General features: G+C 41.4%; 1 protein-coding gene across 6 annotated transcripts in view; it reads left to right on the forward strand.

The window, feature by feature from the left end:
* Positions 1-16,695, forward strand: part of Unc13c (unc-13 homolog C) — a 453,039-nt gene that overhangs the window by 18,160 nt on the left and 418,184 nt on the right. For all 6 annotated transcript variants that reach the window (XM_075965264.1, XM_075965261.1, XM_075965265.1 and 3 more), the window contains one exon: positions 6,967-10,190. In XM_075965264.1, the coding sequence (XP_075821379.1) occupies positions 7,226-10,190 (2,965 nt within the window). In that variant the 5' untranslated portion in view covers positions 6,967-7,225. The remainder of the gene's footprint in view (positions 1-6,966; positions 10,191-16,695) is intronic.

The following is a 16,695-nucleotide window of genomic DNA, read 5'->3' on the forward strand; positions in this document are numbered from 1 at the left end:
GTTTAAATGAAAAGGCAGGTTTTAACTTTAGCATAGTAGAATTACATATATCTACTTTATCTTTTATCATAACTAAGGAAAACTATATTATTACTATTTGTTCTTCAATGCCAGCAAAGAGTCCAGAAGGGTATAATATTACCTAAGAAAACAGGAAGTGCATTGTAAGCTACTTCTGGAACTCTAGAATTGACAGAGACATCTCGCTGCCTGGACAATCACCCAAAGGTTCTTTTGTACCATTGGGTCATCCATCTTCAGCCTACAGGCCCATATTATCCAGCAGACTTTTCCACAAAGCAGGAAATTTCAAAGACAGTTCTGCCCATATTGGCAGTTTGTCAGTCACATTTTTCTGTGTCCTTCAGAAAATCTAGCATACTTTTTCATGAAGAAGGACAGTCTCACCTTTAGGCAAGTTCAGCAGTCATTTCTCGATGGGTCCTGCATGTCCACTTTATGCAGCATACCATAAACCAGTCCAGGCAAGAGCAGTTTCTTGCCCAAATGGTTAACAAACTCCATAAGGAGCCTCTTCGATGCCCATTTTTCCTCTTGAATTAGCTTGGTGCTGCCAGGAGCAGATGTATCTCACTGTCATGAAAAGTCCTAAATTCTTAAAACACTTTAAATGCCATATTCTGAAGGTCTCTAAAATATTTGAAGAATATGTATCCATTTGAAATACATCTCTGTACATCTAGAAAATCTAACTAACATGACTACAATAGCTTGACTATTATAGATAATTATCTATTAACCTGTATTTCTTAATTATACATTACATTTTAAATGAACTGCATAAACACAATACCTTAATCAAGAGAAGAAATAAACATATACACAGTGTAACAAAATTGTCCTTAAATTTGTATCAATAAACCAAAATCCATACCAATGCAAATCTTTATAGCATATCTCCCTTTAAATGTAAACAAACATTTATAAGCAAGATTTGGAATTATGGGCCTAGTTCTTTTCAACTGTTTCCTGCTGTTCATTGTGCAAAGTAATATTTTGAGGGGTGTTCAAGGCAATCTTTCAGGGGTTCTTGGTCCATCAAACCACATTAGTCTAAAATTAAGCAGATAATAGAATAGTAATTAGAATATATGAAAATCAGGTGATATTCTTGAGGTTCCTAAGCCAGGGTCAAGGTTAGAATTGAGTCAGCTTTGTGTTCAAATCCTGAGGCTGGGACTTGTGGACGCAGCTGGTCTGCATCATAACCAGCCCCATCTCTTTGTCTTCCCTCATGTTTATGAAAGTTATCTCTGAATTCTCAGTTCTCTGACTTGAATGCTTTTGGTAAAAACCATAACATCATGTCTTGACCAGAAAATGCTACAACTCAGTTCAGGTAATGTTCTAACAGTGAATTGCTATTTTTTAAAAAAACATTGATTAACTTTTTACTCCACTAGAATTATCCAACTTGAATCACATTGAACAGTTAGTTCTCTTATAAAATGACTCTATTAACCAATAAAAATGATTTCTTATTTATTATTAAGGCTAGTTTCAGAGGTTTTATATCTTAATCTAAATCTGGGGCTCAGAGCCAAATGGGATATTTCCTATTAATTGCATGGTCTAGCACAAAGTTCCCAAAGCTCAACACCTCAGCTTCTTTAATACAAATATTATAGAGATGAAAAATAAGTTTTCTAGTGGTTGGTACATAGTAAGTAATAATTAAATGTTATCATTAAGACCTCCACAGCAACAGTCCTGTGTTTTAACCTTCAAAGGCTTGCCTTCCTAAATCTTAATTCTTACTCTCAAATTTTATTATATAATATAATGTGTGCTGCAAAATTAAACATAACAAAAGCAGAGACTATAGGGGACCCCTTAAATAGCAGTAACTGAGAATTAGATAACTACATGCTGGCCCTGATCCCTGATCCCCAGCTTCCCTCTCCTTCTGCTGATTTTTGTCCTGACTAGAATGTATTTTCATTTTGCCATTAAACTTCAAAACACACATACATACATACATATACTCTTACCTGCTGAGCCATCTCTCCATCACACACACATATATGTGTGTGTATAAATATACACATATATATGTATATATTATATATGGAGCTGGAGAGATGGCTCAGCAGTTAAGAGCACTGCTTGCTCTTCCAAAAATCTTGAGTTGAATTCCCAGAAATCACATGGTGGCTCACAACCATCTGTAATGAGATCTGGTCAACTTCTTGAGGAAGAGACAGATACATACAGTGGTCATCATCAACTTAGACCATAAAACCCAATATGTACAAGTTTGACAAAACCACCATATGCAGGTTTCCCGTGCATGCTTCAGCATTGGCAGAGCATAAATTTAATTTCATTCATATATATATATATATATATATATATATATATATATATATATGTGTGTGTGTGTGTGTGTGTGTGTGTGTGTGTGTGTGTGTGTGTGTGTGTGTGTGTGTTGATCCTAAGGACTGGGTCAGCACCACAGGTACTGTTTATATTAGCTGCAAAGTGTATCTAGTGTGGATTACTATGATTATTTAAGTTTCTAGAACATAACACATGCTCATTATCAGCTTTCTTTTCTACCCTGATTCCATGTCTCAAATGAGTCTCATGGTTGATATGTTGGATTCAGCAGCACTATTCCTGAGGTGGTTATGGTCTGTGATGGGCTTGTGACAGAACAAAATAGGGGAGAGGGAGTGGGAACGTAGTAACTGGGAAGGTGAAACCTCTGGAACCAGAATGGATACTGGCAGAAGAAGGTGTAAGGATTTCCTTTCATTTGCTCAACTGGAGTGTCTATCCTTCATATTGTTTTTTAACCAAGAAGGACTCTGGAGTTGCATCTCACCCTCCTCTGTCTCTGTGGATACCCACGTAATCTGGTTGTTTCTGTCTCTTGTCACCATCCTTCATTCTCTGGATTGGGCTACGTGTCAGACACCATTCTCGGAACTCCACCTTACAGTTCCCCCAGAGATGATGTTTCCACCCCAGTATCCTAAATGGATAAACCCAGGCAGAGAAGCCTGGCCACTCTCTCAGGATCAAATAGTGGGGTGTCTAAACAGGGATAACCGTGCTGGAAATATCTATCTAGGGCAGTACAGGAAGCAATTGACGATTAGCGCCTCCTCACCAAGTGGAACTTAACCTACATTTAAGACTGTCAAGATCCTGGCTCGGTTTCTCCACCCACTGGCCCCTGTTATAAGCATTTCTCCTAGGCCAAGGGAAATACTCTTCCATCTTCGGACATAGCTTATGTGGCTCTGGTAACTGGGCTTCAGATCAAAGTTGGTGATTTTTTTTTTACTTTTACCATCATATTGGTTGCTTTTTAAATTCTGACAGTTTATCACTTGTGTACAATATAATGTTTTTATACCCCCATTATCTCATTGCCCTTCCATTCCTACTGACCCCGTTCTTTTTCCTAATCTAGTCCCCATCCTGCTCTTGTCTCTCTGTGTGTATGCTCACACATACACACACACACACACACACACACACACACACACACACACACACACTCATGGCAGTCTTGTGCAATAGGCCACAGCTGCTGTGTGTTCATGATTGTAACAACCACATCACACCCAGAAGACAGCATTTCTTAGTAGTCTCCTTATGTTCCTGCTTATAGTCCTGTTAACCCCATCTTCCACAAAGTCCTGTGGACCTTAGAGTGAGTAACAGAGATAACACATTTTGTACTGAGCACAGATAATTATCAAATCAGTGACTCTGGAGCCATTAAAATGCTTTTATTTTTTAGACAGATTCTCACTTTTTTCCAGGCTTTCCTGGATGGAGATCATTATGTATCACAGCCTAGCTTAATACAATGATTCTACTGCCTCATCCTTCCGTATTCTGAAGTTATAGGCATGACCCACCATGACCGTCTTTCACATTGCATCTTCTCTGGATTGTCTGGGTCAAGTTCAGTCACTTCTGCCTTCTTTGAACCTTTATTCAACTTATGAGTTTTTTATTAGTGAATGAGTTTTCCTATTTATGTTTTCATTCAACTGATAAGTATTGGGAAATATGATGTGGCAAGCAATATGAATATTTAAAGCTAAATAGAACATGGCCCTTGCTTGCCAGCAGTTCACAGTCAAATTAGAAAGGCAGATACATGGGTAAAATATTTCATGTAAGTTTTTATTGTGAGACTCTCTTATTGATAATGCAGTCAAGGTATCATGGGAGAACAGAGGGCAAAGTGTCAAAGTCCAGGGATAAACCAGACTGAAGCTGAACTTTTCAGGTTTAAGAAACATGGGAAAATTATAGATATTCACAAGAATGTGGTGGGAAGTGCAAGGGGAAGGAATTGAGGAAAATTTAATGTTAGGAAGATATATTAGAATGTTGTAGGAGGCCACTTGTTTGTTTCCCAGCTGCCCAGACTCCAGAAATAATCACACAGAAACTATATTAATTAAATCGCTGCTCAGCCCATTAGCTCTGGCTTCTTATTGGCTAACTCTTACATCTTAACTTAGCCCATTTCTAGTAATCTGTGTATTGCCTGATGGCTGTGGCTTACCAGGTAAAATTCCCAGCATCTGTCTCATGGCGGAGGCTACATGGCTTCTTTCTGACTCCTCCTTTCTCCCAGCATTCAGTTTAGTTTTCCCCATTTACCTCTATTCCCTGTGTAGGCCCAAGACAGTTTCTTTATTTACCAATGGTAATCACAGCGTACTAAGGGAAATCCCACATCATTAGAATTTTGTACCCCTGGGATAAATATCTGACATCAAAAACTGGATACCAGAACCTTTAGCGGTTCAGTCTATGGTTACTTGGCTCTGTTTCTAGCCTTGTAAGTGAGGCGTGACACCATAGAGGTGGGAGCTGAGGGAGGAAGAAGGGGGCTCATATCATGACTGCCAGGAAATGGTACTGAGAGGAAGCCAGGAAACCAAATAGTACCAAAATTATATTTCCCACTGACCTGCTTTCTCCTGCCAAGTCCTACCTACCATTATGCTAACATGCAATTATGCAAGCTTTGTGTCCATCAATAGATTACACTGTGTATTAGGTCTGAGCCCTCAGAGCATTGAACTCCTAAGGTACAGATGAATGTTAGTTAGGCTATAGCAACTAAGTCACTCTGTGTGGGTGGAATGCAGAGCAAGGGGACTCCTCTGGGCAGTTCCAAACTCTTGCTCTTGGGTTGTGTCTAGTGGGACAGAACTTTTCTTTGGAGAGTACTTCTTCTATGTATTCTCATTCATGATGACAATTTAGAACTAGCAATGAAGGTCATGCCGACCAAACATGAAAACATCAGGCACATTCACAGAACTACTGCTTTTATTTCAGCAAAACACAGACATCTATGTGTGGGCTTAGAAAACGATATTTTAGATTGACAAAATTGGTAGAACACTACATTCTACTGAAACTCACTGAAAATGATTCATCTACCCAAGTATAGTTTAACTTTCCAAAGTCTTTCTTTATAAGGAAGGATCATAGACATGCATGATAAAGTTTTTAGCACACTTAATTCAGGAGTCTACTGCTCAGCACCATTTATTAGTAAAATAAGGAGTCCTGGCTTGTAATTGTGAATGAGTCAGAAATCTTCTCAGAGAAGAGCACCTGCATTCTCAAGGCGGGAGTCCTGAAGGCTTGGACATTGATGGCTTCTTTTCCTGCATCTGTTCTCCTGCCTTGCTCAATTCCATACCCCTTCCCTTGAGAAGCTTGGCTTCCTGCCACAGTGTGTGTGTGTATTCCCAAGTCCCTGCAGGGCCTGAATGAAGTGAGACTGGCAGGTTTCCAAGTGGAGGGAGACAGACAAAGAGTCAGTAGACTCCGAAAACTACATGAAGATTATGATGTATCCTTTAGTGAATTCTGGAGACTGTTTATCTACCCAAATGCATTCTTCAAAAACAGCAAAGGCTTTGGTGTTACTGTTGTCCTGGGATGAATTCCAGTGATAAAATAGTTCACAAATCATTCGAGTGTCTACCATATACAAGTCAGTGTGCCATTCAGCCAGTGGCTTGAAATATAAACCTTGTCTTGCTGTTGTCTAAGAAGGAATGTCATGAAGGTGCCATGGTTGTCTGTCAGTCCTGCTTCAACAAATCGCAGGAATAACTCTGGACCATCATTTGTTGATTATCTATATGCTTGTTCCATCTGTGGTACATTTTGATTTGGTGATTTGAGAGTCCATCTCTGGTGATATTCCTAATAAATCCCAATGATGAGTTTTCAGTCAAGTGTCGGCAGGCTACACCAGTTATTTAAGCTGGTGCTGCTCTTTCAAGCCGTGAACATTTACATTTTGTTTTTGTTATTTCTAGTTTTAAAGCTATTTTACCATTCTTTTTATTGTTTTCCAGTTCTTAATCTAATACAACCTCAAAATGTGTTTCAACCCATGAGAGTCCATTTGATGTCTACATTGATCTCTTAGCTTTCATTCATCATTAGGAATATTTATTAATTTTGATTATTTTAATCTTTGTTTAAGGAATACCCAGTCATTGAATTCCTACAAGAGCAAGAGGTTATTTCTAGTGAAAAAAGAATTGACTTCATGGGAAAAGTCTTAACACACATGGATTATATGAATATGGTGAATTCAGAGAGTCTAGGGAGAATATACTTATATCCTTATAGTTCTGTTAGTAAATAAGAATTTAGAAAAAGATATAGCGTGGGAATGGCATAATGACCATATTTAAGTTGTCATTTTATCAATGCGTAAAAGTAATCTTACCACCCTCTGTCACTATTTCAATAGAAACAAGTGATTTAGGAATAGGCATTATAATTCGTAATGAATACATTTTTATTTAGACTCAGAGAATCACATTTCCCTTCTGCAATTCTGCACACTTCGTATATCACAAATGCCGTGGGAAATGTAAATGGGGGAGAGTGGGGACCTGCATTCTGGTGCTCATTACAGTATTCCTTTCTTTCCAGACACGCCATGAAGTTAGATGGACATGAGGCAGTCATGAAATCCCCCTTCCAGAAAAGAATGCCTTTCACAAGTGGAAGTGCGTGGCTAGTGGATTCCACAGAACCTTGACTCCCCGGTGGGACATCATCTTGCCTTTGCGGCTTTGTCTGGTGGTGGATGGCACCTCTGAACAGTGATGCTGGCCTCGGCTTTACAGACTGCCATCCCAGTGCCTTGTCAACTCCCTTGGATTAGAAAAGCTCTCACTCATTGCTCTCCATGGTGGCCAGCCTCTTCAAGAGCTTGATTTTAGCTTATCTACATAAGCTTTGCAAAGGAATGTTTACAAAGAAACTGGGAAATACAACCAAAAAGAAAGAGAATCGTCAACAAAAAAAAGATGAAGATTTTTCTACTGCTGGCCACACTAAACCCCCTAAATTGTCTAATGCCCTGAAAAGCACTGTAAAAAAGATTGCAAAGTGCTCATCCACTCGTAACTTCTCCCTAGAAGACGACGAAGGTCAAAAAGACTTCTCCCTGTCACCCACATTCAGTTACCGAGTTGCTATCGCCAATGGCCTGCAAACAGCTGTGACCAACAGTGATGAGGACCTGCCGCAGGAGCTGTCCTCCGTTGAGAGCTCCTACTCTGAATCCTTCAATGAGCTAAGGAGCAGCGCCGAAAACCAGGCCCAGTCAACATACACCATGCCTGTCAGACGTAACAGGAAGAGCTCAAGCAGCCTGGCACCCTCCGAGGGCAGCTCAGATGGGGAGCGCACCCTCCACACCTTAAAACTGGGTGCTTTACGGAAACTGAGGAAATGGAAGAAGAGCCAAGAGTGTGTCTCCTCAGACTCTGAATTGAGCACCGTGAAGAAAACCTGGGGCATAAGAAGCAAATCTTTAGATAGAACTGCCCGGAACCCAAAGACAAATGTCTTGGAGCCAGGGTTCAGCTCTTCTGGGTGCATTAGCCAAACCCATGACGTCATGGAAATGATCTTTAAAGAGCTTCAGGGAATAAGTCAGATCGAAAGCGAACTTTCCGAACTCCGAGGGCACGTGAATGCTCTCAAGTACTCTATAGATGAAATCTCCAGCAGCGTGGAGGTTGTCCAGAGTGAGATCGAGCAGCTGCGTACAGGCTTTGTCCAGGCGCGGAGGGAAACTAGGGACATCCACGATTACATTAAGCATTTGGGTCACATGGGGAGTAAGGTAAGCCTGAGGTTTTTAAATGTGCCCGAAGAAAGATTTGAATACGTTGAAAGTGTGGTGTACCAAATTCTTGTAGATAAAATGGGTTTCTCGGATGTACCGAATGCTATTAAAATTGAATTTGCCCAGAGGATAGGACAGCAAAGGGATTGCCCAAACGCAAAGCCTCGGCCCATCCTAGTATACTTCGAAACCCCTCAGCAAAGGGATTCTGTCTTAAAGAAATCATATAAGCTCAAAGGCACAGGCATTGGGATCTCCACAGATATTCTGACTTATGACGTCAGAGAAAGGAAAGAGAAAGGGGGCTTACCTTCTTCCCAGACATATGAGAGCATGGACATGAAGTTATCCATGCCAGAGCCCAAAGCCAAGAAGAATGCTTGGCTGTCACCCAACGACAGTGACAGAGATCTGGAGTCTGACGCCAGCAGAAGCAGCTATGCAGACTCTCCTGCAAAAGGAAACACTTCCAAGTCCAGCTCAAAGTCACACAGTGCTCGTTCTAAGAACAAAGCGACTAACAACAGAACATCACATAAGTCAGACTCGGATAAACGGCCCTCACAGCTGCCGGCCTCAAACACCCCTGAAAAGCAAACGGCCCACTATGTGGAAGCCACGCCTCTCTGGCACTCACAGAGTGACTTTTTCACGCCTAAACTTAGTCGTTCTGAATCAGATTTTTCCAAATTGTGCCAGTCTTATTCAGAGGATTTTTCTGAAAGCCAGTTTTTCTGTAGAACTAATGGGAGCTCCCTCCTTTCCTCTTCCGACCGGGAACTTTGGCAGAGGAAGCAGGAGGGCATATCTGCCCTGTACCACAGTCCCCAGGACCAGGGCTTGGACAGGAGGATCCCAGCAGTGCAAGGGCAGAGTGAAATTGAGAACACAGAAACAGTGGACAGTGGGGTGAGTAACAGCATGGTGTGTGCATCTGGAGACCGCAGCAATTACAGCGGTTCCCAGCTGTCCCTGCATGAGGACCTGTCTCCGTGGAAGGAGTGGAATCAAGCTGAACAAGCCACTGATGTTGGTTTAGATTCCTCCACTCAGGAAGCTTTGGACTACGACACCAACAGTTTGTCTGACCAACAGCTGGATGGCTTCAGCAAAGACCTAGACGACCTGGGAAAGTGCCACAGTGACCTGCAAGATGACTCAGAAAGCTTTGATTTAACCCAGGATGATAACTCCTCTCCGTGCCCTGGGTTGGACAATGAACCCCAAGGTCAGTGGATGGGCCCATACGATTCTTATGAAAAATCCAATTCGAATGAGCCGTACCCCAACCAAAGCCAGCCATCTATGTTGTACCGAAGCCAAAGTGAATTGCAAAGTGATGATTCGGAGAGTGCCCCGCCCAAGTCCTGGCACAGTCGGTTAAGCATTGACCTTTCTGATAAGACCTTCAAGTTCCCCAAATTTGGATCTACACTTCAGAGAGCTAAGTCAGCCCTGGAAGTGGTGTGGAATAAGAGCACACAGAGTCTCAGTGGGTGTGAGGACAGTGGCTCTTCCTTAATGGGGAGATTTCGGACACTATCTCAATCCACGGCAAATGAGTCGAGTACCACCCTTGACTCTGATATCTACACAGAGCCCTATTACTACAAAGCGGAGGAAGAGGAGGACTACAGTGAGCCAGTGGCAGACAGTGAGACGGATTATGTGGAAGTGATGGAGCAAGTCCTAGCTAAACTAGAAAACAGGACTAGCGTCACGGAAGTAGATGAACACATGAAAGACTATGACCACCCTTCCTATGAAACTCCTTATGAGACCCCGCAAGACGAGGGCTATGAGGGGCAGGCAGATGACATCATTAGTGAAGGAGAACTAGAAACCTTGAATGAACCAGCAGTTGAAATGGAATTAGCAGAAGATGAAAACCAAAACCTCCCTGTAGAGCCCCCGGAGGTCATGAAGCCAAAGAGAATCCGACCCTCCTTCAAAGAAGCAGCTCTAAGGGCCTATAAGAAGCAGATGGCAGAGTTGGAAGAGAAGATCCTGGCTGGAGGTACTCGAGTTTAAATGCTAAGTTATGTGCTATGTCTTAACTCTTATTGGAGCTGTTGGACAGGATGGTCTCAGTTTTCCTGGGAGAAGGAATTTACCTAGAGTGAATTTGTGAGTGTGTGTGTATATGTGTGTGTATGTGTTTGTAGTTGGAAGAGAAGATCCTGGCTGGAGGTACTCGAGTTTAAATGCTAAGTTATGTGCTATGTCTTAACTCTTATTGGAGCTGTTGGACAGGATGGTCTCAGTTTTCCTGGGAGAAGGAATTTACCTAGAGTGAATTTGTGAGTGTGTGTGTATGTGTGTGTGTATGTGTTTGTGTGCTCTGAGAAGAATTTCAGTTTGTTCAGTTAGCTCTCTCAACAAGGTGGGAGTCACAAGGAAAGGAAAAATAGATTTCAGATAGTTCGTATTGAAATGAGCTCAACTCTAGCCCTGTTCATGGTGGATCAAGATTCTTGTCCTAGGTGCAGGATTCATTGGGGGGGAAAATAGATAGGCTCTTGGCCAAGCAGCCTGGCACCCATGCCCTGGTTCCACTGGGTTCACAGGGTAGAGAAGAAAGTAGTATTTCATTTTAAAATTTGGAGAAGATAGATGGTCATATATAAGCATTCCTTTGTAGAGTTATGCTTTGAAGCTTGATGGTAGGAAAAGGTGGGGCTACACAGCTAATCTCAGCCAGGCCTGTGGATGACTGCTTGGTGTTAGCAAGAAGTGAGAGTGGGGGAGTTTCCTTGGGAGTGGTTGAGAAGTTGCTTCTCTAGTGTGAAAATCAGAAGAACTGATCTATTTTTCTTAATTTCCTAGGGGAACAATTTTAGATGTGAGATTTAGTAGCTGTGTATAGATATGAGTTCGATGATTTTGCTTATTAACTAAACCTCATTTTTACTCACTTCAATTATTTACATTTTACTTTATTTGGATGTCTATAGTATCTTGGGATAGTATTTTAAAATCTCTTTTTAATGCAATTTTGATATTTTCATGCGGTCTCAGATTAGTGTTGACATCTTCCATCAAAATATATTCTGTATAATATTTTTAGAGGCAGATGTATATGTGATTGAGATTAATCTGCTATTCTGAAATTCTATTATAGAATAATTTGTGTAATTGGTAGCTTATTGTGGCTTCCTTGCCTCAAACCCTCATTTAAGTCCTACTTTCTCACTGAAAGGGCAGGCTGCTGAGTCAGCAGTCATCTTACCATCAAATGGTACGAGACCTAAGACTATTAGCTCTCTCTCCTCCAAAAAATCTTACCCATAGGAAACAACTCAGCCTGTGTACTTAAAGGAGAGAAGCTTGGGAGGGGGGTGCTGGTACATTGCCTGTGATTCTGTAATGAGTTAGATTGAGAGCTCTCAACTACTTAGAACTGATTTGAAAATGCCAAACAGTCTACTGTTACTGTTATGTGAATATGATTCTATTAGAATAATAATATGCCCAATCAAAGTAAGGTATGGAAGTCCTTGTCAGTGACATTCAGCTGACAGTTTTTTATGTAGAATCTGGAAATCAGACTTTTTTTTTAACTGAAGATTCAGCTAGTTACTTAAAAGATTAAACTGGTTTTGTGTGTGTGTGTGTGTGGTGCATTGTAGAATATTATTTTAAGATGTGTTACATTTGTTTATGCTGTGGAATGTTTGATGATGCAGAGATGTGTTGCCTTCCTTTATGTTACATTTGTTTAACTCTGTGAAGTGGTGTTACTGGGCCTTTCTAAAACACCTGATTGGTCTAATGAAGAGCTGAACAACCAAAAGCAAGGTAGGAGAAAGGATAGGTGGGGCTGGCAGGCAGAGAAGATAAATAGAAGAAGAACATTAGAAGGATCAAAGAAGGAGCAAGAGAACATGTAGAGGAGGAGAACGCTAGTGGGCAGTCATCTAGCCACACAGTCACCATGGGAGTAAGAGTGAAAGATACACAGAAGTAAGACAAGGAAAAAGCCCAGAGGTAAAAGGTAGCCAGGATAATTAAAGTTAGGGAAATTTGGCTAGAAACAAGGCAAGCTAAGGCCGGGCATGTATAAGAAAGAATAAGCCCCAATGTGTATTTATTTGGGAACTGGGTGGCAGGCACCCCAAAGAGTAAAGAGTAGAAAAACAGCCAACAACATGTGTGTGTGTGTGTGTGTGTGTGTGTGTGTGTGTGTGATATAATGGATATCTGTTTATAGTCAACACATTAAAGGTATCAGTTTGAAATATTAGACAACAAAAATACAGCAAGTCCTTATATTTCAGAAGAAAAATGTGGATCTTCAATTTAAAAACTAATGTTATTTATATGTTTAGCAGTGATATTCATGCCTATACATTTGTGCACCACCAGTGTGTCTGGTATCCTCAGAGGCCAGAAGAGAGCATTTCCATGGGTTGTGAGCTGGCATGTGGGTGCCAGGAACCAAATCTGGGTCCTCTGCAAGAGCAGTCAGTGCCTCTAGTTTTTAAAGAAGGAAACTGATGTATATAAACAGGGAATATTGTTTGGCTTTCTGAAGGCCTATCTTTCCATTTGTTACAGCATGGATGGGCCTTTAGGTTATCATTTATCAAGTGATGTAAGACACAAGAATATCACAGGATACAATTTATATGAAACATCCTAACAAAAGCAGTCAGGGCTCGAGTATAGCTCATTGCTACAGCAATAAACTACCATGTGGGAGAAGCTCTGGGTTCCCTCTTGAGTACTTAGAAAGGAAATCAAATTGGAAGAGAAAGACAGTAAAACAGTGGTAAACAGGAGCAGGGAGTGTGGAGGAGGGAACAAGAATATGAGGGAAAGGAAACAAATGATAGACACATGAGATGAGCCAAGTCTGGGAGCCAATGGCCCAGTGATGACTACAGAGGACTATAGTTATTATATTCTGTATTTCTGTCCTTGACACACACCAAGGGAGGACCATGTGAGGTAATGAATATGCTAATTTGTTTCACTATAATCATTTTACTATCAACACCTATCTCATTATATTTTAGAAATATATATAATACAGTTATTTAAAAATTAAATTTAAAATGAAAATTCTACATTAGCTGGGCTCTACAAGTTAGATTGCTACGATAATGACCCTTTCATCCCGTCATCAGTGGTACTTTTCAGAAAACAGATTGGTGTGCCTGCAATGATAAATAAAAAAGTAAGATGAAGTGGGTACCTGGGTACCTTTCATTATGCCCTGTCAAGGATTGCCACTAAGCAAACACGCCAAGGCAACAGAGTTAGTGTAAGAGGTTTACTGGTGAACAGGGAGAGGGAGAGTGAAAGAGCAAAAGGCCATGTTGGAGTGGGTACATGAAAGAGGGAGAGGGAGGGAGGGAGGGAGGAAGAGATAGAGAGAGAGAGAGAGAGAGAGAGAGAGAGAGAGAGAGAGAGAGAGAGAGAGAGAGAGAGAGAGCAGAAAAGAGACAGGAGGAAGAAGAGAAGCAATAAAGGAGCAAGAAGCAAGAGAGGCAAGTGCCTGGCAGACACTTTTAAAGCGTGCACATGTCCCATAGTTGACAGTGGAAAGGCACCTGGCGCCAGGTGTTGATGTAACGTAAAGCTGCATTGGCGGCAGAGGCAGGTTGCTGCATGGGTGGAAGTTAACAGTGTCCCAATCACCAACATGAGAATTCTGAATAGGAGAAAGCTGTGCTATGTACTGCAGGCGGATCTGCAGAGGACTCAGAACCCTCTGTAATCTTGTCTTAGTGTCATCCTGTGAGGTGGCTTTGAATGGAACCTGAGGGGATGCACTATACCACAGGAAATCGGCACACTCTTCCTTAAGATCCACTCTGGTTCTGAGAGGCAGCAGCTTGACACCCCAGGAGGCTGCAGTAGCCTAGATTTCAAAGGGCAGCTCCGCTCTGCTTGGCAGTGACCAGGCATTTTCCCCATCCTGTGCTCCCAATATGCTTCTGAGGGAAGGGCAGCTAGAGAAGGACTTTTCCAGGCCCTTTCCTGCTCCAGGCACCCAACAAGGTGCCAATCGCGAAGGTGGTTTTGTGCCCATGGCCATCTGCTCGCTGAGCTTGGGCAGGTGCCTGCAGGCTTGCTCTCCATGGCTGCCTGGTTCCCAATAGGCAGCAGCTCTGTCTTTTTTATTACAAACCAGGCCAGAAGGATCTTACTGGACATCTCTGTGGAATGTAGAACCCTAAACCTAGCATTATAAAATTACACGTCCAGACATTTGAATGATTTCAGGCTTTCTCTTCAGAGCCTAGAGGACAAGAAACCTTTAATGACTGTGGCTACATGGTGATGATATTGTGGAAAAAAAATAACTTCACCCCATCAACATTCCAATAGTATAAGCTGTCTTACACTCTAAATGGCAAAAGAAAGAAACAAACAAAAAACCTGGCCCCATGGAGTTCAAATCTTCCCTACCATTGGGCCCTGCTGGGTGGTGTCATTTGCACAGCTCACTCAAACTCAGTGCCATACTACGAACGTTTTGATTTCCCCCTCCAGCCCAGGACTAGCCAGATTCACTCCAGTCTCCTTTAAATTCCTGCCTATCTGTCTCTGTGGTCCTAGAGTGCACCTTGTATTTGTGCATGCTTCTTGTTTCTCTTCCTAACCCTAAACCAGAATCCCAACTGTGCTTTACACAGAAAGACAATGAGTTAGGTGTTGGCTTCATGCTTACATAAAAAAGAGAGAAAACTGAAAGACAAGCACAATCTCCAAAGTAGAGCTTGACTTCAAACCTCCATGGCGGTCAATGGCTAAGGTCATGACTTTATGAAGGGTTCCTGGTGAACACTCACCACCCCATATTACTGCATGTGTGTATGTATGTTTATATAGATAAACACATGCATACACTTATATATAACTTGGGCCAATGAGATAAAGTCTTACAAGCTCAGTTTTTTTCAATAAATTAGTATTTCTCAGTCATATAAACTTCAAGATAGTGAAAAACGATTATTTGATTTCTACTGTGAAAACCACGATCAAATGCCAAGTCTCTCCATTTTGGCTTGGGACCTCTTATCTTTGAGAAGACTGGGTGTGTCAGATGCTCTTTCAGTGATGACCTGGCTCACAGATCACCAAAACTATGCTATTTTACCTAAAGCCCAGCTTAGTATCTAAAAAGAATTAGTATTTCTGTCTTATCTCCAGGACTTTCTGTCCCCAGTTATTAAGTCACCAAGGTCCTACCATGGAGTCCAGGCCAGGACTGGGCCTCACGTCTCACCCATAGAGTCCAGGCCAGAGCTGGACTTTTAATAAGCTCTTGCTGATTGTGAGGCAGGTGGTTATCAGGCCCATCTGAAGAGCACCACTGGATGCTGTCCTACAGTACTTACACATAGTATGCTCTCTAGTTTCCTATTCTTTTAAACTAGTAGAGAATCATCTAAGGAAATATGTTAATGATTTTCTAAACTTATAAAGAAAAGAAACACAGCAAAACAAGTGATTTTTTTTTAGAGTAACAGATTTTTAAATTTCATGAAAAGCATTTGGTAATATCTGTACACCAAACTATAGAGAAGTAAAAGGATTGCTCCTTAAAATTGTGTGTAAATTGAGAAGCTTATAAATTGTCTACTTTGGGAGCTGGAGAGTTGGCTTGGTTGTTAAGAGCACTTGCTGTTCTTGCTTAGGACCTGGGTTCAGTTCCCAGTGCACACATGGCAACTCACAACTTCTCATAACTCGAGTTTCAGGGAATCCCATACCCTCTTCTTGCTTCTTCAGACACTGCATATATACAGTACACATACATACACTCGGGGATACCAATATGCATAAATAATAAATTATTTTTAATAAATTATTTACTTAAAAATACTGAAAAAGTTTTCTTTAGAATGGAGTGCAAACTTGTACAGCCACTTTGGAAATCAGTATGGCAGTTTCTCAGAAAATTGGGAATCAACCTACCTCAAGCAATACTGTGCTTGGACATATACCCAAAGGATGCATACTCACAGTACAAGGACAATTGCTCAACTATGTTCATAGTAGCATTATTCGCAATAGACGGAACCTGGAAACAATGTAGGTTCCCTTCAACTAAAGAATGGATAAAGAAAATGTGGCATATTTACACGTGGAGTACTACTCAGTGGAAAAGAAAACCATGGAATTTTGAAATTTGAAAGCAAATGGATAGAACTAGAAAAAAAATATTCTGAGTGAGGTAACCAAAGCACAGAAAGACAAACATGATATGTACTCACTCATAAGTGGTTATTAGACATAAAGCAACAGATAACCAGTCTTCTGTCCACAACCCCAGAGAAAACAGAAAATTAGGAGAACCCTAAAAGGGTTATACATGGATCCCCAGGGAAGGGGAAGTAGACAAGATCTCCTTAGTAAATTGGCAGCATGGGGGACAGGGAGGGTGGTGGGGAAGTGGGGAGGGGAAAACGGGAGCAGCAAGGAGAACATGAGAGATTGAGAAGGTCGAGTTGGGTGAAGGACAGAGAGGAGGAGTAAGAAAAGAGATACCTTGAAAGAGAGAGCCATTA

Source organism: Microtus pennsylvanicus, chromosome 3, assembly GCF_037038515.1.
Source record: "Microtus pennsylvanicus isolate mMicPen1 chromosome 3, mMicPen1.hap1, whole genome shotgun sequence".
Taxonomy (NCBI): Eukaryota; Metazoa; Chordata; class Mammalia; order Rodentia; family Cricetidae; genus Microtus; species Microtus pennsylvanicus.